At 41.5% G+C, this 24,771-nt stretch overlaps 1 protein-coding gene across 1 annotated transcript; it reads left to right on the top strand.

The window, feature by feature from the left end:
• The first annotated feature begins 3,997 nt into the window (after positions 1-3,997).
• On the top strand, positions 3,998-23,571 carry LOC131974931 (GTPase IMAP family member 8-like). The gene is made up of 4 exons (XM_059337439.1): positions 3,998-4,055; positions 20,239-20,298; positions 20,474-23,004; positions 23,509-23,571. Coding segments are annotated over exons 1-4 (2,655 nt in total). The 5' UTR covers positions 3,998-4,054.
• The last annotated feature ends 1,200 nt before the right edge of the window (positions 23,572-24,771 follow it).

Below are 24,771 nucleotides of genomic sequence, written 5' to 3'. Positions count from 1 at the left end.
AAAGAGATACTAGCTTAACTCTCACCACATTATTTACTCTACAGAAGCGTGGTTTGTTTCAATTACATTACCATGTACTTTACTGGTAATTGTAGATTATAATCCTCTACCACCCATCAGGGTGTGTAGTTTTGAACATGGTATCTGGCAAAAACTCCCATATCTCCCTGATAATTATCAGGTAAATATCGGGGTGATATTGGAGTTTTACAGAGTAGTTACCTTGTAAGAGAGGTGGAATTGTACTGTAAAAGGAAGTGTGGTTTGTTTCAATGATATTACCATATACTTACTGATAACTGTAGATTATAATCCTCTACCACCCATCAAGGTGTTTTGAACATGGTATCTGGCAAAAACTCCCATATCTCCCTGATAATTATCAGGTAAATATCGGGGTGATATTGGAGTTTTACAGAGTAGTTACCTTGTAAGAGAGGTGGAATTGTACTGTAAAAGGAAGCGTGGTTTGTTTCAATGATACTGTCATGTACTTTCCTGGTAATTACTCGTGGTATTACAGGTACGGTATACCGTGTCAGTGTTACCTGGCATAATTCCCCAGTAATTACCAGGTACTTACCCAGTAATTAGGAACTTGTACCACATACATTATCAAGTAAAACCTTGCAAGTTACCCAGTAAGTAAGGTGCAACTGTACTGTAAAAGCAAGCCTTGTTTGTTCCTGTACTATTACCATGTTCTTACAATATCCTTTGGAATAAAGCTGCTTTTTGAATATGTTCCGCAATCTTACCAGGTAAGACCAGGAAAGTCTACAATTTATAAAGTAAGTATAAGCTGTACAATAAAAGAAAGCCTTTGAGCCTTTGCACCATAAAGAACATACACATTTTCCTGCAGGATCAATAAAGTAAACTTAACAACTTAACTTGTGTTTTATTCAATCGGAAAATTATGATAACAGAGGTGAACACAATGCAGTACAGTACTTCATCATTGCTTACACTTTGTATAATGCTCTTATGTCTTTAAATAAGCATCCAAGAATGCCCTTCCTTTGCTCTTTCCAGAGCCAGTGGTTCCACTCAATGAACCTTAAGTTCATCTTCAAGGCCTTCTCTGTCAGGTTCCCCCTGTACCTGTAGATGTCCTCCTTATAAGTCTGCCATGCCCGTTCAATGTGCTGTGTATGAGCACCAGTCCCAGGGTGGACAAAATCCCTCTGGTGATTTACCTGCTAGTGTATGTAGCCGTCATGGGACAACCGGTTGTAGGAACGCCAGCAATCAGTAATGATTTCACTTCCAGGTCTAACATATTTTTTGATGATTGGGAGCAATCTCCTTCTGGATCGATTTTCAACCAGTTTTAAAACAGGGCGTCTACGGGACCGCTTGACTTCCGTCATCCCAAAGACCCACGAGCGCCGTCGCCAGGTCTTTCCAAATCGCCCAAGTCCATACTGAAAATAAACAAAATGTCATGCTTAAAGGCAGTCCAACTTAAATGCAATATTTGAGAATGTTAAAGTCGCAATCACTTTGGTGCTTTATAGATTGTAGATGTTTTTGAGTGGACTATCCCTTTCATTTCTTTAAACCCTATTGTCCTTGTTTTAACAGCTACTTAGTACTGCACCGTACAACACAAAACAGTAATTGACATTTGGTAGTAGGAGGTGGTAGAGGATTATAATCTACAATTACCAGTAAAGTACATGGTAATGTCATTGAAACAAACCACGCTTCCTTTTACAGTACAGTTCCACCTTCCTTACAGGGTAATTCACAAGGTTTTACCTGATAATGTTTTGGAATGTACGTGGTACACATTCATAATTACTGGGTAAATAGAAAGTAATTACTGGGTACTTACAGGTAAATATCACAGTCATTACTACCCTCACTGTCACTACACAGGTTGGTTGGTTGGTAATACATAATCTATAATTCCTGGTAGTTTTCAGTATATATCTAGTAAATACTAGGTAAATTGTTGGTATTTACCAGGTAAATATAGGTAACTACAAGTAAATAATTGGTAGTTACAGGTAAATATGTGATCATTTTTGAGTAAATACCTGGTAAGTACCAGGTAAATATATACAGTTATCACCCTAACAAAGTCACATATAGACACATTCAGTGGGTTTATTGTCTACAATATGCAATTGCAGGTTTTCTTACCAGGTAATTATTGGGTAAATACCTGGTAGATGTCAGGAAAATATCTAGGAAGTATCAGGTAACTTGTTGGTATTTACCAATGTAAATAGTGGGTAATTACCTGGTAAGTACTTGGTAATTACAAGGCAATTACATTTAATTACCTGGTTATTACTTAATAAATACATCTTATTACCAGGTATTTACCTGGTAATTACCGGACTGTAAAAGGAAGGGTTACTTTCTATGAATTTGTCAATGTAAAGTAATTTTCTTGTTTATTTATATTATAATATTAAGCACATATCTGCAATGTTTATATATTTGAATTTTGTATTTCTAGTTACATTAAAATACTTCATAATTATTCAGGAAAATAGAAATATCTACCAAGATCTTATGAACAAGTTAACAAGTAACCCTGAGCTTTAAGGTTGGCTCAGGAAATCTCTAATTATTTTGTTATTATTATTATTATTGTGTGTGTGTGTGTGTGTGTGTGTGTGTGTGTGGGAGGTTTACCGATGTTTAATGAGGCAGCCTAACAGGTAAAGACAAGTTAACAAACATTTGATGCCGTCCTCTCTTTAGGTCGTCAAACTTAGCAGTTGAATGATTGTGTGATGTTTCCAGCAGAGTGACATCATGGCGTCTGCATCAACAGGTGAGTTCAGTCACATTTCATCAGTCTCAATAACTCACTGTCTGCTCCTGATCACTGGGATGCTAACTGCCGCATTTTTAAGTATTCATCAATATCCAGTTTCCAGTTAAATAATTAATTTCTCTTTTGTAGTTTGAGCTTTGTGCAGCCTGACTGATACAGTTCTTTTAATCAAAGTAGCCTACATTTTGGATGTCTAAATTTCAGTTACAGTGTTCTTTATCCAAGAGTGCAGAGCCAACACAGTCCTATTTGATTGGTGATTTTAACAGTAAATAAAAGCGAGTGGGTGGTCATTGGTTTTATTTGTCATAATTTAATATTATACAGCACGCCAGTGTTTTATTCAACCTGATATCCATCCATCCATCCATCCATTTCCCCCCCACTTATCCAGGGCTGGGTCGCGGGGGCAGCAGGTTGAGCAGATTTTTCCAGACGTCCCTCTCCCCAGCCACAACGTCGAGCTCCTCCTGGGGGACCCCGAGGCGTTCCCAGGCCAGAAGAGAGATTTAATCCCTTCACCGTGTTCTGGGTCTTCCCCAGGCCTCCTACCAGTTGGACGTGCTCGTAACACCTCTAACGGGAGGCGCCCGGGAGGCATCCTTACCAGATGCCCAAACCACCTTAGCTGGCTCCTTTCAACGCGAAGTCATGGTCATTTTATATAATCTTCTGAGATTAGGTTGTATAATATTAAATAATGACAAATAAAACCAATGACCACCCAACCGTATTATATTAATAATCAGGGAGTCAAATCATTTCCAAATTACCACCTGATTCGGATTTTATTTATTTTTGTTTAATTTCACAATTACTATGCACTTTCCAACGTGCTTTGTAAGTTTGTTTCATACACTTTCAATAGTTCTATAATTTCTTCTTATTTTATCTGTAACAATGACAAAAGTCCAAAAGTTACAAATTTAGTCAAATCATAATTTTATCAAATCTGAATCTGCCATGTTGTTGCTGGTCGTTTCCCGAGGTATCCCAGTTCTGGGACAAAATACCTAAATATCTTTCAGGGATATACCATGTTGTTTTTCTTCATATGTTATGTTAATCTGAGTTTTTCCTGTATACTCTCCCTTGTCAAGGCTAAAGGCAGAAGAATTGTTAAACTGTTTTGAACTAAAACAAGTAAAAACACAAAGTTAATTACATTTACTTGAATCAATGTTTTGTTTTGTTACAGGGTCTGGTGATCTAAAACCTGTGAAGCGCAGCGGCAGCTTAGAATGGCTGCCACCGACCAGTGAGTTAACAAAGTGTGAATTATTCTTATGTATATTCATTCATTACCATTAACCGCTTATCCGCAATCGGGTCGCGGGGGCTGGAGCCGATCCCAGCTGTCATTGGGCGAGAGGCGGGGTACACCCTGGACAGGACGCCAGACTATCGCAGGGCTGACACATAGAGACAGACAACCACACTCTCATTCACACCTACGGGCAATTTAGAGTCCCCAATTAAACCTAAGTGCATGTTTTTGGACTGTGGGAGGAAGCCGGAGTACCCCGCTGACACGGGGAGAACATGCAAACTCCACACAGAAGAGCCGCAGGCGGGAAAATGTAAAATTACAAACTCATTCGTTTTTAAATATTATTTTATATTCGTAAGTCAAGGCTCAAAACATTTTTTTCTTTGTACATGCATTGGTGCATGTAAATTTTTTATTTAAAATTTGGTATTTTTTGTCCTTTCTAAGCATTTCTGCTGCAGCTACTATATCTCACCAATATGAGACAGTAATTAACCTCTTGAACAATGTAGTGAGACGTATGTTCGTTTTATGAACTTCGCGTCACTTGACTTCCAGTATACAGTAACGTTATCTTAGCCTCCAGTGATCACATTACAGCTTTTTATTCTTAAAGGGATAGTCTTCTTTGCAGTGGGGTTGTATGAGGTACTGACTCACAGTCAGTGTGTTACTGCAGTAGATGATGGGCTGCACGTTCCCAGTTTAGAGAACCAGATGCTCCAGACGGGAAACAGGCTGCAGACTGGGACTGCATCAAAACGTATTTTAACCACCTAAAGCCCCCCCCTAACAATGTTAAATCTGTTTATGTGTGCGCTATAACGATATGAAATGTGTACAGATTTTTTATTTTTATCCACAGCTGTTTCATTTGGCACTACTTTTTCTCAACTGTAGAACTATGTAGTAAATATGGAATTGTTTGTTTTATTGTTGATTTTATGTACAGCACTTTGGAGACGTTTGTGTTGTTTAAATGTGCTATACAAATAAAGGGGATTGATTGGATTGGATTGAACTCCCATGTTCCTATCCATAAGAGCACTAATAGGCTTTGCGCACTTCCGCAGATCAGCTGTTTTGGGCAGAAGAGAGAGCAAACGAAATTACATATTCTTGTAGGATAACAGGAAGTAGCATCTCCATGAAGCCGATTGAGAATTCTCCTCTGGGATTTTGGATCAGTGAGAAAATAAACTCTGTGGCAAACACACGTTTCTGATGCTGACATGTCTTGTTCAGAAGGATAATCTTCACAGATGAACTCCACTTTTATGAAGTTTGAAGTGTTAATGCAGCCCACAGAAGTAAAAAGCTAACGTTATGCAAAGTACATCATAGTCACATGACTTCAGCTTCAGGCCATCCCTGACAAGCTTACCAGCAGTTTTAACAAGCTTGCAAATCCGTAGCCAAATAAATAGTTTATCAACCTAATCTTTGAAACACAGGACTAGAGGTTGTGAGGCGGACGAGTTCCCGAGTTCCCTTCCTTGTACAGCGAGATGACGTTTGATGCCCCGACAGCCACTGTAGTCCAGTATTGCCAACTTAGCGAGCAGCAGGTGCTGCCGGCGGCCCCTCCCTCGCCTTAAATTTTTAAAATTAATTTGAATATGAGCCGTCCCGAGTGGTCGTTTGACTGGACGTTTTTTGGCCCTGTCAAAGAGCAAGGCCGTTTTCTCCCCTGAAAAAAGCCTGGTTGCTGATTGGGTAGAACGTTAAGCAGGAAGTTACGTTATACTCAACGCCACAACAACACGTGCCATTTGTAAAAGCCGTAGTAGCGAGTAGTCACAAATGACAAGAAACATAAGCCACTTTCACAGTGCAGTCCGGCGTCGCGGAAAGAGGTGCACAGTAGCACAGTGCTAATAGGCTAACAGTTAGCTCTGTAGCAGTACAGTGTGTATGTGCTGCTTCAGCAGGAGGTGTTCACTTAGCAATCTCTGTTTGTTTACAACAAGCACCGGACACTCTGTGCACAGTTAGCGATCCCGGTTAATTTACAATCAGCTGCAGACACTTTGTGTACAGTTAGCATACCAGTTTGTTTATGATCAGTGGCGGACACTGTGCACAGTTAGCCATGCTGGTTTGTTTATGACCAGCCGAGAGACTGCATAATTAGCCATGCTGGTTTGTTTATGATCAGCTGCTAAGCTGTGCACAATTAGCCATACTGGTTTGTTTATGATCAGCGGCTAAGCTGTGCACAGTTAGCCATGCTGGTTTGTTTATGATCAGCGGCGGACGTTGTGGACAGTTAGCGACGGTGGCCACAGTTGCGTCTCCTGTGTGTAATCCGTCGCATATTTGTTGTCACGTTTGAAACTGTCACTAAGCGATTATGCGGCGATCGAAAACCATACGTCACCTCCGGAGTCTCGTAAATCCCTCTGGGGCCTTTTTTTGCAATGGAGACACTCCGAGTGAGTGTTCATTTGAAAGGGCGTGGCCTGAGACTTTCCCATCGGCCACTCTTTCCCCTAATGGAAACATGGCTTTACAATCAGAGTGTCTATTTGGGTCACTTTTGCCGGATCCGAGGCTGGATAAAGGAAGAGGGATGGAATTGTGACAGGAGACAGTGCATTTGTAGTTCTAAACATATTAAGGGTGTTTTTTACTCACTTTTTGTCTTTCCCACAACGTTATTCCTCTCTCCTACAGCGTCCATTACAATAACAGGCACATGGTCAATTATGCAAATTAGGCAATGATGTCATGTAACGACTTTTAGTGACTTTTAGCTCAGCCAATAGCTACTTTCCTTACTAAGGAGTTGGCAACACTGCTGTATTCTCATTTAGCCACTTGTTACCAGCCACCTTTTTAGGGGCACGTAAAAACTCCTACTAACCTATGGTCTTACAACAAAACTCGAACATCTCTTCAGCTCGTGTTAACCACAGACCTTATTTCAGCTTCTACCCACCAACATATTCAGAGTCCTCACTGAGTCTGAGAGGTTAGACCGCAGGGCGCTAACATGCTTACTTATTTTCAGGTTTAAGAACTCTTTCCTGTGGCGCCTTATACAGTTCTATGGTTGAGAAAAAGTAGTGCCAAAGTAAACGGCTGTGGATAGCAATAAGAATCCGTGGACATATCATTTATACACTTGCACATACACGGGTATAACATTTTTAGGTTGGGACGTTTGTTTGGATGGTTAAAATATGTTTTGCATTAGTCCCAGGGTACATCCCATGTACCTTATTTCGCATCTCTGCTTCCCTCACTTGCGTCGTTTCCTTGCGTCTTAGTCCCGCCCACTGGGGATGCATGGAGAGACGCAAGGAAACGAAGCGAGGAGAGAGGAAACGATTTAAGAGACATGAGATGTCCTTCCCTCCGCAGCGTCACGTGAATCGACGTCCGTTTCTAATGACGGCGGCAGCGGATCACAGCTGGATCAGCTGTCAGTCACTTTAACAGCTGGAGACATGCACTAATAATGATAATAATAATAATAATAATAATAATAATAATAAGTGTTTTCTCTGTTTAACAAACACCTGCACATGAATAACAACCTCCATTGTGTATTTATACTGTGAACTGTGTCCTGCTCAGGGGCACAGGAATGCCTTTATATTATTTATTTATTATTATTTGCTTCTGTATATTAGGACAGCGTATTAGGGCCAAGTATGAAAAAAAAAAAACGGACCCGGGGGAGGGGGGTAATATTGGTTCATGCCTCACTGGGTCCGTCCGGTACCACAAATGCAAGCACACACACACACTTCAAAGATGAATAAAGATTCCATAAACCAGCCACCATGGCAGCATAAAGACGCATCACATGAGAATGCGCGTGAGGAATGAAGGCTGGGAACAATAAACCTGCTGCTGTTAAAAAAGTTTAGACTAACGTTACACACTATAACTGTCAACAAGGAGCAGAGGAGGTCTGAAAGAGAGCGCTCTGTGTACCGACAGGCTGGAGGGGAGTGCGCCGTAGAATCACTCATAAACAATCACTCTGATGAAACACCCAAAACAGAGTGAGTCATGGAGAAGAAGAGACATCCAGCAGGTAGAAAGGAATGAAATGTGGTGATGTAGTACCATCACCTCATGTTATGTGTTTTTACGTGTGCCATGGTGGCTGGGCTCTTCTCCCCTGGGTCCCTATTTATTTATTTTTTCATACATGGCCCTAATACGCCGTCGTAGTAGACGATCCTGGTGATAAATTAATTATTTGATATCCCAGAATAATGATTGTGTCTGCTGAACACCGGCCAATGTTTTATTAGGTTATATGATAAAGGTAAAATGTAAATTTTGTCACTCAGATCAAAGCTACACTCAGTAATGATCAGCCTCACGTGGGACTGACGAAAATGACAAATGGTGTAAAGGTCTTTCTTGCTGACGGACAGTCTCTCATACTTTCTACTGCTTTTTTTTTTTTTTTTTAACTTTAATAATATCCATAGTAAATCTGTATGGTGGAAAAAAAACAGATCACGAAAAGGAAAAAAGCTTCTAGAGCGATCTTTCTCTTAATTTATTATAAATGTAGAAATATGTTTGTGGTGTTTTTGTTGTTCAGAGCCACAATCAAATCAAATCAAATCAAATCAAATCAATTTTATTTATATAGCCCAAAATCACAAATCACAGATTTGCCTCAAAGGGCTTCACAGACTGTACATGGTACGACACCCTCTGTCCTTAGACCCTCACATCGGCCAGGGAAAAACTCCTTTAAAAAACCCTTTTAGCAGGGGAAAAAGAAGAAGAAACCTCAGGGAGAGCGACAGAGGAGGGATCCATCTCCCAGGACGGACAGACGTGCAATAGATGTCGTTGTACAGGGCAGGTCAACAGAGTAGAGTAGAGTAGATAGAGGTGGGGGGGGGGGGGGCAATAGAGAGAGAGAGAGAGAGAGAGAGAGAGAGAGAGAGAGAGAGAGAGAGAGAAGCAGGAGTTCTTGGGGGGGGTTGGGGGGGCACAGCAGCAGGTGATGAAGCGCCACCATTGGCCAGTAGTGATGGTGAGTGTAGAGTGGACCAGGAGAGGAACATTCCCATCTGGGGCCGAACCAGATCCACAGCAGTGAGACCAGCAGGAGTGATGGAGCAGGACCACAGCTCCACACCCTGTGAAGAGAGAGCAGAGAAAAGTGCGAGTATTCTGGGAAAATAAAAGCTTGTGTCATGTATTATTGGGACAGAGAGAAAGAGGGCCCCGGTGTATCGTGTCCCCCGACACATTGGGCCTATAGCGGCATAACTAGGGGCTGGTCCAAGGCAGGCCTCGGCCAGCCCTAACTATAGGCTTTGTCAAAGAGGAAAGTTTTAAGTTTACTCTTGAATAAAGAGAGGGTGTCTGCCTCCCGAACTGAGACTGGGAGATGATTCCACAAGAGAGGAGCTTGATAACTGAAGGCTCTGGCTCCCAATCTAGTTTTAAGGACTTTAGGAACCACAAGTAACATAGAATTTTGGTAACGTAGTGCTCTAGAAGGGTAGTATGGCATTATGAGGTCTTTAAGATATGATGGTGCCTGACCATTTAGAGCTTTGTAAGTAAGAAGAAGGATTTTGAACTCAATTCTGGATTTTACAGGGAGCCAGTGCAGCGAAGCTAGAACAGGAGAAATATGATCTCTTTTCTTGGTTCTTGTTAGTACACGAGCCGCAGCATTTTGGACTAACTGAAGAGCTTTAAGGGATTTATTGGAGCAGCCTGACAGTAAGGAATTACAGTAATCTAACCTTGAAGTAACAAAAGCATGAACTCATTTTTCTGCATCCTTTTGAGACAGGATGTGTCTAATTTTTGTAATATTACGTAGGTGAAAAAATGCAGTCCTTGAAGTTTGTTTTATATGGGAGTTAAATGACAGATCCTGATCAAAGATAACTCCGAGATTCCTTATGGTGGTATCGGAGGCCAGGGTAATGCCATCGATGCTAATTAAGTCTTTAGATAATGAGTTTCGGAGGTGTTCGGGTCCCAGTACAATCACTTCTGTTTTTTCCGAGTTTAACATTAGGAAGTTGTGGACCATCCAGGTTTTTATGTCTTTAAGGCATGCATTTAGTTTGGCTAGCTGATCAGCTTCACCTGGCTTGATTGATATATATAACTGAGTGTCATCAGCATAACAATGAAAGTTAATTGAATGTTTTCTAATTATATTACCTAGAGGGAGCATATAAAGGGTGAATAAAATTGGTCCAAGCACAGAACCCTGTGGAACACCGTGGTTAACATCAGTGCGCACGGAGGATTCATTATTCACATGAACAAACTGGAAACGGTCTAATAAGTACGATTTAAACCAGCCCAGTGCCGTTCCTCTAATGCCAATTACATGTTCCAGTCTCTGTAATAGGATACGATGGTCAATTGTATCAAATGCAGCACTCAGATCTAGTAAGACAAGGACTGAGACAAGTCCATTATCAGAGGAAATTAAAAGGTCATTTGTAATTTTTACCAATGCTGTTTCTGTGCTATGATGAGTTCTAAATCCTGACTGGAAGTCCTCATATAGACTATTGTGTTGAAGAAAATCACAAAGTTGATTTGCGACTGCTTTCTCCAGGATCTTAGAGATGAAGGGGAGGTTAGATATTGGTCTATAGTTTGCTAAAACGCCAGGATCTAAATTAACCTTTTTCAGAAGAGGTTTAATTACAGCTACTTTAAATGATTGTGGCACGTAGCCTGTTAATAATGACAAGTTGATTGCATCTAAGAAAGAAGTACCCGTTAAAGGTAGAACCTCTTTAAGCAGCCTTGTTGGTATGGGGTCTAGGAGACAGGTTGACGGTTTCGATGAGGAAATCATTGAGGTTAGTTGTTGGAAAGTGATGGGAGCGAAGCGATCTAAATATTTATCGGGGTTTGTACCCGTTTCTAAGGCTCCAGGGTTTAAGGATGCCTCAGTACCAGTTAATGGCAGGAGGTAGTGAATTTTATTTCTAATAGTTATAATTTTCTCATTGAAAAAGCTCATAAAATCATTACTAGTGAGTGCAATAGGAATACATGGTTCAATAGAGCTGTGACTCTCTGTCAGCCTGGCTACAGTGCTGAAAAGGAATCTTGGGTTGTTCTTATTTTTCTCAATTAATGACGAATAATAGGCTGATCTGGCTTTACGGAGGATTTTCTTATATGTTTTAAGACTGTCCTGCCAGGTTAAAAGAAATTCATCCAGCTTAGTTGAACGCCATTTCCTTTCGAGCTTTCGTGAAATTTGCTTCAGTTCACGGGTTTGAGAATTGTACCATGGAGTTAACTTTTTCTGTTTTATTATTTTCTTTTTTAGTGGGGCAATAAAATCTAGCGTTGTTCGCAGTGAATCTGCAGTACTGTCGACAAAGTTATCAATTAGGGAGGGACTGAAGTTAACATAGTCCTCTATTATGTTGGAGCACGACAAAGAGTTAAAGACAGGTGGAATCACTTCCTTGAACTTAGCTACAGCACTATCAGATAGACATCTAGTGTAGAAACTCTTGCTTATTAGCAAGTAGTCCAATAGCAGGACTTCAAAAGTTATTAAATAATGGTCTGATAACACAGGATTTTGTGGGAAAACTATTAAATGTTCAATTTCAATCCCATACGTCAACACAAGGTCGAGGGTGTGGTTAAAAGAGTGAGTGGCTTCATGAACTTTCTGATTAAAGCCAATCGATTCTAGTAGGGAGATAAAAGCAGTACTAAGGCTATCATTATCAACGTCAACATGAATATTAAAATCACCTACAATAATTACCTTATCTGTAATTAGTACTAGGCTTGATAAAAACTCAGAGAATTGTGATAAAAATTCTGAATATGGACCGGGAGGCCGGTAAACTATGACAAATAGGATTGGCTGTTGGTTTTTCCAGGTTGGGTGTGAAAGACTGAGAACAAGGCTTTCAAATGAGTTATAGTTTAATTTAGGTTTTGGGGTAATTAGAAGGTTTGACTCATATATCGCTGCAACTCCTCCTCCTCGGCCTGTGCCACGAGGGATATGAGTATTAATATGACTAGGAGGAGTAGATTCATTTAGGCTGACATATTCTTCATCACGCAGCCAGGTTTCAGTTAGACAAAGTAAGTCAATATTGCAATCTGATATTAACTCATTTACTAATAAAGCTTTAGATGATAGGGATCTAATGTTTAAGAGTCCACATTTAATTATTTTGGGTTTTTGTTTATTTGCAGTTGAAGTTTCAATTTTTATTAGGTTATTTTGGGTAACTCCTCTTCTGTTAGAACCTGGTTTAATTAACTTAACTTTGGGAGGACGGGGGACAGACACAGTCTCTATGGGATTTTGGGTGGATGACTGCTCAAAGGGAAAGGCAGAGAAGTGTTTTACACTGCGACTCTGCCTCCTGGTCTCAACTCTGATTTGTCACGGGTTTGGACCGCTAATAAACTTGGTCAGGTTGCTAGATATGAGAGCGGCTCCATCCAAAGTGGGATGAACACCATCTCTCCTAATAAGACCAGGTCTCCTCCAGAAAGTTTGCCAATGATTAACGAAGCCCACGTTGTTTGCTGGACACCACCTCGACAACCAGCGCTGGAGCGATGAAATGCGGCTACACATATCATCGCTGGTCAAATTTGGCAGGGGACCAGAGAAAACTACGGAGTCCGACATTGTTTTGGCATATGCACACACCGATTCCACATTAATTTTTGTGACCTCCGATTGACGTAACCAGGTGTCATTACTGCCGACGTGAATAACAACTTTACTGTATTTACGTTTATCCTTAGCCAGCAGTTTCAAAAAGGATTCAATGTCGCCCGCTCTGGCCCCCGGGATGCACTTAACTATGGTGCCTGGTTTCGGTAACTTCACGTTCCGAAGAATGGAGTCGCCAATGATCAGAGTTGGCTTCTCAGTAGGTGTGTTACTGAGTGGGGAGAATCTGTTGGAGACGTGAAGCGGTTGGTGGTTAACCATCGTGGGCCTCGGCTTCTGACTATTCCCCCTTCGGACATTCACCCAGCCGTCCGGCCGCTCGGGAGGTGTCGGGGAACGGCTAGCTGCACTATGTCGGCTCGCACCAGCTAAGGGCGACTGGCTAACTGCTGCAGTTAACTTTACCGAATTAGTTTCCATGGTGCGGAGCCGCACTTCTAGTTCACTAAGCCTCGCCTCCAACACAGCTAAAGCACTACACTTATTACAAGTACCATTATCATTAAAGGAGGCTAAGCAGTAACTAAACATTTGACACACCGGGCAAGAGAGAGCAGGAGAGTGAGGGGGAGAAGACATGGTTATCAGCTAGGCTAGGTAGCTAACACAACTGAGTAGTATCAAACAGATAAGATTAGCGACAAGTCGCTACAAGGAGCAGATAGATACAGGTGCTTAAGTAAAACTAGCGTATGTATAAATGAAGCGGACAGGTATCCGTTATAGTGTGTAGCGTTTAACAGAGTTAACTGTATTTAGCAAGAGCAGCAAACAAGCACAGCACTACACTACAAGCACACACAGAAACACCGGAAGTGACACAATACGCTCACCTTAGCACGTCAGCACCCAAAGAGATTTTTAACTACATGGTGAATCATATAAATAAAATATAAAACTTGTGGTGACACAGTTTAGTTAATTCTGTGATCCGTCTTCACTCCGGTATGAAACTACAGCGATGTTGCAATGTATAACAACAGTCCGATCAGCTGCAGCGTCTAATCAATATCCGATGTCCAGTCAGGGGGCGGGGACACCACTAAAAGACTCCGCATAGGATGCTCGCATGTAACCTCGCTTGTGCCTCCTCCGATAGGCCTCCTCTATCCTCTGTCCTCTCTCCTCCGAGAACAAATAAGAGCTTTGGAACAGTCGTAAAGAACTTCTGGTTCAAGCGAGAATAGAGGATAGAGGAGGCGAAAATTAAGGGACTTGGAACGCAGCCCCAGTCTGCGGCTTGTTTCCTACCTGGAACGTCTGATTCTCCAAATTGTGAATGTGTAGACCATCATTTACTGCAGTAACACACTGAGTGTGGGGCAGTACCTCATACAACCTCACTGCAAAGAAGACGAAATATCCCTTTAAGTCAGTTACTAGCTTTATACATAAAGTATTTATATGTTTTTAGCATTTTTGATATTTTTTAAGTCACATCTGTGGCAAGGCAAGGCAAGGCAAGTTTATTTGTATAGCACAATTCAACACAAGGTAATTCAAAGTGCTTTACATACACATTAAAAACAGCAAGACACAATTGAAAACAGTCAAAACAGTCAATTAAAACAGGGAAGATACAGCAGGATAAAAAAAAGAGATAAAATAATAAAAAGCACAAGTCAAACATTGTGTAGTTAAAAAGTAAGGGCAGAAGAGTAGAGCAGATACGTGTTAAAGTTAAGAGTACGCTTCAGTAAATAATAGTGTTTTTAGTCCTGATTTAAAGGAGCTGACCGTTTGGGCAGACCTCAGATCTACAGGTAGTTTGTTCCAAAGGTGAGGAGCATAATAACTGAAAGCTGCCTCACCCCGCTTAGTTCTTGTTTTTGGGACATGCAACAAGCCAGTTCCAGATGACCTAAGGGGTCTGGATGCTTCATAGAGAGGGAGCAGATCAAGCATGTAATTTGGTCCGAGACCATTCAGTGCTTTGTAGACCAGCAGTAAGATTTTAAAATCTATCCTCTGACTCACAGGAAGCCAGTGTAGTGATTTAAGGACCGGTGTAATATGGTCCAGTTTCCTGGTGATTGTGAGGACTCTGGCGGCAGCGTTCTGGATCAGCTGCAGCTGCCTGATTGATTTTTTGTTAAGACCTGTGAAGATGCCATTGCAGTAATCCAACCTACTAAAAATAAATGCATGGACAAGTTTTTCCATGTCTTGTTTGGACAGAAGACCCTTAATTCTAGCTATGTTTTTCAGGTGGTAATAGGCAGATTTAGTGATAAGCTTTAGATGGCTGTTGAAGTTCAGGTCTGAGTCAATAATTACACCAAGATTTCTGGCTTGATTTGTAGCTGTCAATGACATAGAGCCAAGGTGAGCGCTGATCTTAGATCTTTCATTTTTAGGGCCGAAAATTATCACCTCTGTCTTCTCTGCATTTAGCTGGAGAAAGTTCTGGCACATCCACTCATTGATTTGATGAATACAGTTACTCAATGAGAGTAAGGGACTGTAGTCGTGTGAGGACACTGAAATGTAGAGTTGTGTGTCATCGGCATAAGTATGGTAGGAGATGTTGTGATGTTCCATAATCTGAGCTAGCGGTAGCATATAGATGTTGAATAGAAGCGGCCCGAGAATGGACCCTTGAGGAACCCCACATGTGATTTTAGTTCGCTCAGACTCATGGTTTCCAATTGACACAAAAAAGTCCCTATCTTGTAAGTAAGATTTGAACCATTGTAGCACAGTGCCAGTGAGCCCCACCCACTGTTCCAGTCTGCTGACTAGTATGTTATGATCAACTGTGTCAAATGCAGCACTGAGATCCAGTAAAACCAGGACAGAGGATTTGCCTGCATCAGTGTTCAGATTAATATCATTTAAGACTTTGATAAGTACAGTCTCAGTGCTGTGGTGTCGCCGAAATCCAGACTGAAATGTGTTAAAAAGATTATTTTGCATCATAAAAGCATGAATTTGCTCAAAAACAACCTTTTCAATGATTTTCCCCAGAAATGGCAGATTTGATATTGGCCTATAGTTACTAATTATTGTGGAATCCAGATTAGATTTTTTTAGGAGAGGTTTTATTACTGCAGTTTTCAAAGTCTGTGGAAACTGTCCTGCTTGGAGAGAAGAATGTATTATCTGCAGTACATCCGGAGCTATGCAGTTGAAAACAGTTTTAAAAAAGTTTGAAGGCAGAATATCAAGGCAGCAGGTTGTGGGCTTTAATTTTGAAACCGTTTCCGTGAGTGTTGTGTAATCTAGGAGGCTAAAATGTCCTAGCTTGACTAGAGGATGGGAAGGCACCAGTGTTATCATTCCTGAGCTGGAGCTGCACACTGCTTGTCTTATCTGTAATATTTTGTTTGTGAAGAAGGCTGCAAAGTCATTGCATGACTTGTTAGACAGCAGCTCAGGAGGGACTGTTGCTGTGGGATTTGTCAGTCTGTCTACTACAGAAAAAAGTACGCGGGCATTATTACTGTTTCTATTGATAATCTCTGAAAAATATGACTGCCTTGCATTCTTCAGTTCCTGATTATAGTTGCGAAGACCCTCTTTATAAATATCGTAATATACTTGGAGTTTGTTCTTTCGCCACCTGCGTTCAGCTTGTCTACATACTTTTTTCTGCACTTTAACTAGTTTGGCGTTTCTCCAGGGTGACTTTTTCCTCCCCGACAGAACTTTGGTCTTAATTGGGGCGATAGAGTCGATAACAGTCATAACATTGGAACTAAAACTGTTAACAAGGTCATCAACTAGAGCTGAGGGCAGGGTTGGTGATGGTGTAAAATCCTGGGTGAATAATGCACAAGTGTTTTCATTTATATAGCGCTTCCTGATTACCTCTGCTTCACCTTTTGTTGGATTGGCAAGGGTGGTCATTTTAAACAAAACACAGTAGTGATCAGAAAGAGCAACATCGTTCACCACAACCTCAGAGATATTAAGACCTTTGGTAATAATTAGATCTAATATGTGTCCTCTGTTTTGTGTTGGATCTGTGACATGCTGAGAAAGCCCAAAGTTATCTAGAATATTTAAAAGTTCTTTAGCACAGCCATCTTCAGGATTATCAACATGAATGTTAAAATCACCTACTAAAACAACACAGTCAAAATCTATGCACACAACAGACAGTAGTTTGGCAAAGTCATCAAAAAACCTTGCATCATATTTGGGGGGTCTGTAGATGGTCAAATAGATTGCTCTATAGGGTGATTTTAACTGAATGGCAACATATTCAAAGGAGTCAAACTGACCATAAGACATGTTTTTGCATTGGAAGCTGTCCTTGAACAGGGTGGCAACTCCACCTCCTCTCTTATGTATTCTTGCTTCACTGAAGAAACTAAAATTTTGGGGGGTTGACTCAATAAGAACTGCTGCACTATTATCCTGACTTAACCAAGTTTCAGTTAAAAACATAAAATCAAGGTTGTGCTTGTGAATAAAATCATTGATTAAGAAAGATTTGCCAAGCAGAGATCTGATATTTAAAAGAGCTAAATGTAAATCCTTAACAGGAGACGCTGGTGAGTTTGGAGGATGACATGCTATACTCAGTAGATTGGCAGAGTTAATTGAACTCTTTTTATTTCTCACCAGTTTGATCCCTTTTCTGTTACCTATTATCACAGGGATTGAGAAAGCTGACTGAACTCCATGGGGCCCTGACTGCTGCTGGAACAGAGCAATCTTGATATTCATATCAGAGTCTGGACCCGGCACATATCAGTCAGACTCACAGATAGGGTCATTCAGGGATTCCCAGGTATGGTGATTCAGAGGGGGTGGGGGAGGGCGGTGACTTTTGGTTGAGCGTTCTTTCCGAGGTGGTGGGGTGGGAGGGGCTGGATGTGGGAGGTTAAGGGGGGTAAATAAGGGATTTTGGCGAGGTGTTAGCTGGATTCCAATCTTGACAAGGCTCTTCATCCTGTCTGTGAAATCCAGAAGTGGGGAGTCCTGGCTGCATGGAGAGAGTTGGAGGCTGGGTGGGGTCTGGGGGGGTGAGGATTGGGGGCTGGGTGGAGTCTGGGGGGGTGAGGGTTGGGGGCTGGGTGGAGCCTGGGGGGGTGAGGGTTGGGGGCTGGGTGGAGTCTGGGGGGGTGAGGGTTGGGGGCTGGGTGGAGTCTGGGGGGGTGAGAGTTGGGGGCTGGGTGGGATCTGGGGGGGTAAGGGTTGGGTGTCTCCTGCCGTGACTCGGTGAGACTCCCCTCGTTGGGCTGTTGGGGCTGGTGGAGACTCCATTTTTTGGGGAGAGGATGATGATGCTGGCGGCCCTCTCAGACTTTGCTGTCCTCCATGGTCAGTCCTTATCATAGCGCACTCACCAGAGCGACGTCTTATCCGTTGTTTGGGAACGTCTTGCCTCATGTCCTTGACACAGGCTGCTTGTGTGTGACGCAAATGATAAAAAATGTTGGAGCTTAGCAACTGCACTCCTGCCTTGTTAAGGCGAAATCCATCTGCCTTAAAAAGGTGCCTGCGTCCCCAAAAGATGTTGAAATTGTCAATAAAGTTCATTGATTGAGCGGCACACATATCTTTGAGCCATCTGTTTAGCATCATCAGCCTGCTGAATCTCTCATCCCCTTGCCGAACTCCTGGTAGTGGTCCACTGAAAAACACCTCAGTATTTAAACATTGAACTTTGTTAATCAGATCGGTGAAGTCTTGCTTTAATACCTCTGATTGTTGCTTCACGACATCAAGGGCTCCTGTGTGTATGATGAGAGCATTAGCTGTTGGATGCTCAGCAGCAATGTTCAGGATCTTCTTTGAAATATCAGACACCATGTCGTTGGTAAAACAGAGTACTTTGGTGTTCTTGCTGCAAGAGCGTTTTATCTCATTCAAAGCTCCATCACCCACTATCAGAGTTTGGGGCCCAGTGGTTAGCTCTTTCTGTAGCCTTTTAGCATATGAATTAGCCTCATACCTTTCTCTGGAGCTGGAAGATGAGCCCACTTTCGGGGAGTCGGGATTCTGGGAGAGTGGAGCAAATCTGTTCTTCCGTAGAAATCCTGTGTCTTGGGGCAATTTGCTCTTCGTTTTTGTTGTAACCTTGGTCCATGGTTGCTTTCTCTTTGGTACTGGGGTTGAAGCGACATTCCTGTATGATGGTAGTGCAGGCCACTCGGTGTCATCGTAAGTCTCCAGGTGCTGGGTTCTGCCTGATAACCGTCTTCCCAAAACTGAGGGAGGTGATTTGTAGTGCTTTGGCTTTGCACCAAGAGAGTTCCAGGGAGGACTTGTTGGTTTATTGCCATTTACACCCAGCTCCTGCTGCGTCTTGGTGGTGCTAGTTAGCTTTCCGTTAGCCTGCTCCCTTTCACTGTTAAGGGAAATCGGCAGAGTAGTTTCATTCCCATTCTGTCCATTTACCTCCACATTCACTTCGAGCCGTTTAATTTTTGTTTCCAGTACTGCTATCTTCTGGAACAGTTTGTGGTAATCATCCGCGGAAAAGGGAGGCATCTTGCTGCTGTAGTCTGTGCCTTAAAATACCGAGCTTAAGCAATCAGCTAATGTCATCTGAGCTGGCTACTAAAACAAACAATAAAAGCCCCGCCAGGTTTAGCACTGTGGAGTTTAGTTTGGTCCCTCTTCGCTTTTCATCAGTAAGTTTTTATTTCTCCTCCTGTGAGCTAACATTAGCTGAGCCGTGACAATCAGTTGATGCTTTACTGAGTGACTAGCTAATGGTTATGTAAGACATTCAGGTGAATATGTGATCAAAAACATTGTTCAAAACAAATGGTAAATACTATGAACAATATCAAAAAGCCTTAGTGAATGTACTAGCATGCTTGCTGGCAAATTAAGGATGCTTCAACTCCTAGATGGTAACAAAATATTCACTTTCACCACGGCTCATTTTATGCCACTGCAAGAAAATATTACTTTATGTTCTATAATTATGGTTCCCCATAAGTCTCACGTTCACTGAGACCAGAGAATGAATGCTCGCTAACCTGCTAGCTAACTCTGTCTGCTTATCAACTCTTTGATCATCACAGAATATAGTAGGGCTAACGTTCACCACGGCTCATTATAAAACTGCCATTAGAGATTGTGTTCTTTGTTTCACTTATCAAACTGACAACAGATCATAGATGTTTGTTTCTGGCAGCCAGTGTTAAGTACCGAAAATGTTCCCCGTCTCAGTGACAGAGAGGCTTATGGGGAACAGAATTAGACTCACTGCTGCCTCACTGTATGAGATGTATGACTAGATCTACCAACTTAATCAGCTCTGGTCATGTACTATCTGCTGTCTGAGATGAAATATTAAAATGTGTCTCAGAGAAGCACCATGGTGTTCAATCAACATAATCTCAGTTCTGCCGTTGGTTTAATAAGTGTCTCTCTTGGATCCCACACATTTTGTTGTTTTTGTTTTCATACTAGTTTTGACTAAAACAACAAAAAAACACAATAATACGTCCTCCAAATAGTGTCCATTTTATTAAACAATACATTTACATGAATCAATGTTTTGTTTTGTTACAGTGTCAGATGATCCACAACCTGTGAAGCGCAGCGGCAGCTTAGAATGGCTTCCACCTACCAGTGAGTCAAACTGAACCTAGTGTGAATTATTCTTCTGAATATGTGTTAACTCAAAATGTTTGTAGGTGGTTGGTACGTACTTAGATTTTATTTTGAGGAGAAAGTAGACATCTCTGTGATATGTTATGGCTTATATGACCAACACTCTGCGACTAAGTAATTTCTTTAATTTCAGTGTCTGAGCTGAGAGTTGTTCTGCTGGGGAACAGCTGGTCTGAGAGGAGTTCAGTGGGGAACTTGATACTGGGAGAGACTGTGTTCAGCACTGAGGAAGAACCAGACCACTGTGTGAGAGTCAGAGGACAGTTAAAGGACAAAGAAATAGTTCTCATCAACACTCCAGATCTGCTGCTTCCCAACATCTCTGAACACAAACTAAGAAAACATGTAGAAAACTGTGTGAGACTCTCTGATCCTGGACCTCATGTGTTCCTGCTGGTTCTACAGCCTGAAGACTTCACTGAGGAACACAAACTGAGACTCTGCAGAGTCCTTGAAAAGTTAAGTGAGCGATCATTTGATCATTCACTGGTTCTGATATCAACACCCAGAGAGGAGAGTTCAGCTTTCGAAGATTCTCCATTAAAAGAGATGATCAGAATGTGTAGATACAGATATCTGAAGCAGGAAAACCTTGAACTTCCAGAGCTGTTAACACGTTTGGAGGATGCATGTTTGAAAACGAAACCAAAGTCTGAACACATGAAACCAGCTCTAAACATGGTTCTGTGTGGGAGGAGAGGAGCAGGGAAGACCTCAGCAGCCAAGGCCATTTTAGGTCAGACAGAGCTTCATTCAGTCTCCAGCTCAGAGTGTGTTAAACATCAGGGAGAGGTGTGTGGACGTTGGGTTTCCCTGGTAGAGCTGCCTGCATTGAATGGAAAACCTCAGGAGGAAGTGATGGAGGAATCATTCAGGTGTATCTCCCTCTGTGATCCTGAGGGCGTCCATGCCTTCATCCTGGTCCTTCCTGTGGGTCCCCTCACTGATGAAGACAAGAAAGAGCTGGAGACCATCCAGAACACTTTCAGCTCTCGAGTCAATGACTTCACCATGATTCTGTTCACTGTGGAGTCAGATCCTACAGCTCCAGCTGTTGTTAACGTTATAAAGAAAGATAATGGCATCCAGGAGCTCCGTCAGAGCTGTGGAGGAAGACAGTTTGTCCTCAACATCAGGGACCAGCAGCAGATCCCAGAGCTGTTGGATGCTGCAGAAAAGATGAGAGTGGAAGGATCCAGATGCTTCACAATGAAGATGTTCACCAAGGCTCAAGTGGAGAAGGTTACAAGACTTAGAGCCGAACTGCAGGATGTGAAACAGAGTGTGATGGGAGGTGACGATCAACATCAGAGCAGCGAGCCTCTCAGGATAGTGCTGATTGGACGGACTGGCAATGGTAAGAGTGCAACCGGAAACACCATTTTGGGAAAACAACACTTCACATCTGGTGTCAGCATCAGTTCAGTCACCAAGTTTTGTGAGAAAGCAACCGGAGAGATTGATGGGCGGCCTGTAGCTGTGGTTGACACTCCTGGCTTGTTCGACACGTCCAATGATGACGTTCAACAGGAGCTGGTGAAATGCATCAGCATGTTGTCTCCTGGACCTCATGTGTTCCTACTGGTGCTGCGGATCGGTCGTTTCACACAAGAGGAAAAAGCCTCTGTGGAACTGATCAAGAAATGCTTCGGCAAGAATTCAGGAGATTTCATCATCATTATATTCACCAGAGGAGATGAACTGGAGGATCAGTCATTTGAGAGTTACATAGAAAGAGACCGTGAAGGCTTTTTGACAAAACTGATACATGAATGTAAAGGAAGATATCAGGTCTTCAATAATAAGAATAAGAAAGACCACACACAAGTCAAGGAACTGATGAAGATGTCCTACAAGATGCTGAAGGAAAATGGCGACAGCTTCTACACCTCAGAGATGTTTCAAGAGGCTGAGGAAGCCATACAGAAGGAGGTGGACAGGATCCTGAAGGAGAAAGAGGAAGAAATGAAGAAACAGAAGGACGAGCTGCAAAGGAAACATGAGGAGGAAATGGAAGCAGTGAAAAGAAAAATGGAACAACAAAGGTCAGAAATTGAACAAGAAAGAGCCAGACAACTTAAAGAAATGGAGAATAACATCAACAAGGAGCGTGAGGAGAGAAAGAAAGAACAGGAAAAGAGAAAAGAAGAAGAAAGAGAGAAGCAAGGCCAGGAAGAACTTCAACAACAAGAGTGGGAGAAAAAACTTGCAGCTCTGGAGAAAAAAATAAAGTCAGAATCAAAGGAGAAGAAAACCATTGATAGAGAGTTGGAGCAAAGCAAAGAAGAGCTTAGAAAGCAACGAGAGGACTGGGAAAAGAAACAAAAAGAATGGTGGGACAAACGGAATCAAGAAGATGATCAGAAACGACAGGAGGAGAAAACAAGAATAAGAAAGCTACAAGAAGAATACGAGCAGGAAAGAGACAAACATGAAAAGAAAAGAAAAGAAGAAGATCGAATCAGAAGGGAACAGGAGGAGAAGGAGAGAAAAGATCTGGAGGAAAACTATAAGAAGAAACTGGAGGAGATGAAGAAGAAATATGAAGAGGAGGCCAGAAAACAAGCTGAAGAGTTCAATGAGTTCAGACAGAAATACACCAAGGACTTTTCAGCGTTGGTCGACAAGCACATGGAAGAAATCCAGGAATTGAAGCAAAAGCATGTGAGACAAATTCAGGAGAAAGAAGAGAGCCATGGCAAAGAGTGTAATCTGTTAAAAGACCAGTCAAGTCACAAAGAAAAAGCACTGAAAGAAGAAACAGAGGAGTTAAAGAAAAAGCATGAACGAGAAATAAAAGAACTGGAACAGAAATACAAAGAAAAATGTGTCATTCTGTGATCTCCCCATCCCGGCTTGATTATTATGATGCTAATTTTTATTTAAACACAATCTGGACGGGACTGTTAAACAGTGTCTTCATTTAAACTGACTGACACCTTCACATTATTTGCTGGACCATGGAAGGGAGTGTGAGACTGTAAACCACAAAACACTCACTGACTGATGTTGGGATCTTGCCACATTTGAACTTTGGTTCATTTGTGAATTGGAACTGATGTCAATGAATTCACCTCTCAAAATGGCATCTAGGTCTTCATTTTGGTTTTCTGGCAAGGCAACGTGCCTCTCTCCTCCCATGATGCCTGGCGTTTATGACCCCTCCAGATGTGTGAACACCTCATTGGTCAGGAGATCTCTGACACCACATGGGTCTACTGTAAAGAGTAAGACACACCCACCTCTCTCTCTTTCTCCTCTACTTGCCAAGACGACAACACTGGCCCTCAAGAGTCACTGCAACATCCAGAGAAGACTGCCTCAACAACCAAGAGTGAGCTCTGGCACCCTTACACTGTAAATAATCTTAGATTAGACTGAGTAGATCTCTTCACTCTATAGATTGTGTGTTTTGTTTGGTTTACTTTAATTACTTAGAATAAATACCTTTTTGGAATATACATGCCTCATTTAATGTTGTACACTATGAACAACATAGTATTTCATAATTCTATGAAAATAATTCAAAATTCCTTCAACCAATACTAAATATGAATATGGTAATTTGATTATAATTATTAAGTTCATTATTAATCAGTGTTCCAAATTAATAGTTAGGTAACTTTATGAGACTGATTTCGGTGAATTAGCTTTTTTCAGAGTGCTGCCCCATATGAAGGTGTATCATTTACTATAATTAATCATTATTTCTGATAAGTATTAATAGTTATGATAGCCATCTAACCACACCTTTGAAACCCTAACACTTATTTTGGGACATCCTAAAATCCCTACACTGATATACATTGTTGAATACCACATGAACATTCAAGTGTTCAACGAGGCCACGCAAAAACGTATCTAACGTGATAAAATCAGTCCTCACGTCGCTCATGGTCGCTTTCTCACCATATTCATAGACATGAGAAATATCAAAATAAGGAAAAACTTGTTTCTTATCCATGATACAAGATAAATTCAATAGTTAATTGGTTTAACAAGTGTTGAACGGTTCACTTGAAATAATGAGCCGTTTGAATAAAGTTTTCCAAAAACAACCCTACGTTTAACATTTTATTAGTATTTGTTTTATAACCACAACCAATCACATTGTTTTGTTTCCATACAGTCTGTGGTGTCTGGGAAACCACAAACATTATATTTATTGTTTGCAAGAGTGTCTAAATGGTGCAGACACATTTTTCAGTGTAACTTCAGGAGATACATTTAGTCATTAAGTCCAGTTACTGTAAATGTTCTTATGTTTCCAACAAGTTCATTTGCTTTGTGTTCACTGCTGTTGAATAATCCACATACTGTCAAAATGTTAGTATTCAGCCAGTTACTGCCACTAGTTAACAGTACCTACATTTTAACAGTACCTACCCTGTCCTGTTTTATGTGTTTTATATAGAAATCTTAAAAGATTCT

The sequence above is a fragment of the Centropristis striata genome, chromosome 7 (genome assembly GCF_030273125.1).
Source record: "Centropristis striata isolate RG_2023a ecotype Rhode Island chromosome 7, C.striata_1.0, whole genome shotgun sequence".
NCBI classification, from domain to species: domain Eukaryota; kingdom Metazoa; phylum Chordata; class Actinopteri; order Perciformes; family Serranidae; genus Centropristis; species Centropristis striata.
Note: the sequence above shows the minus strand (reverse complement) of the source record. Positions and strands in the feature narration are given on the sequence as shown.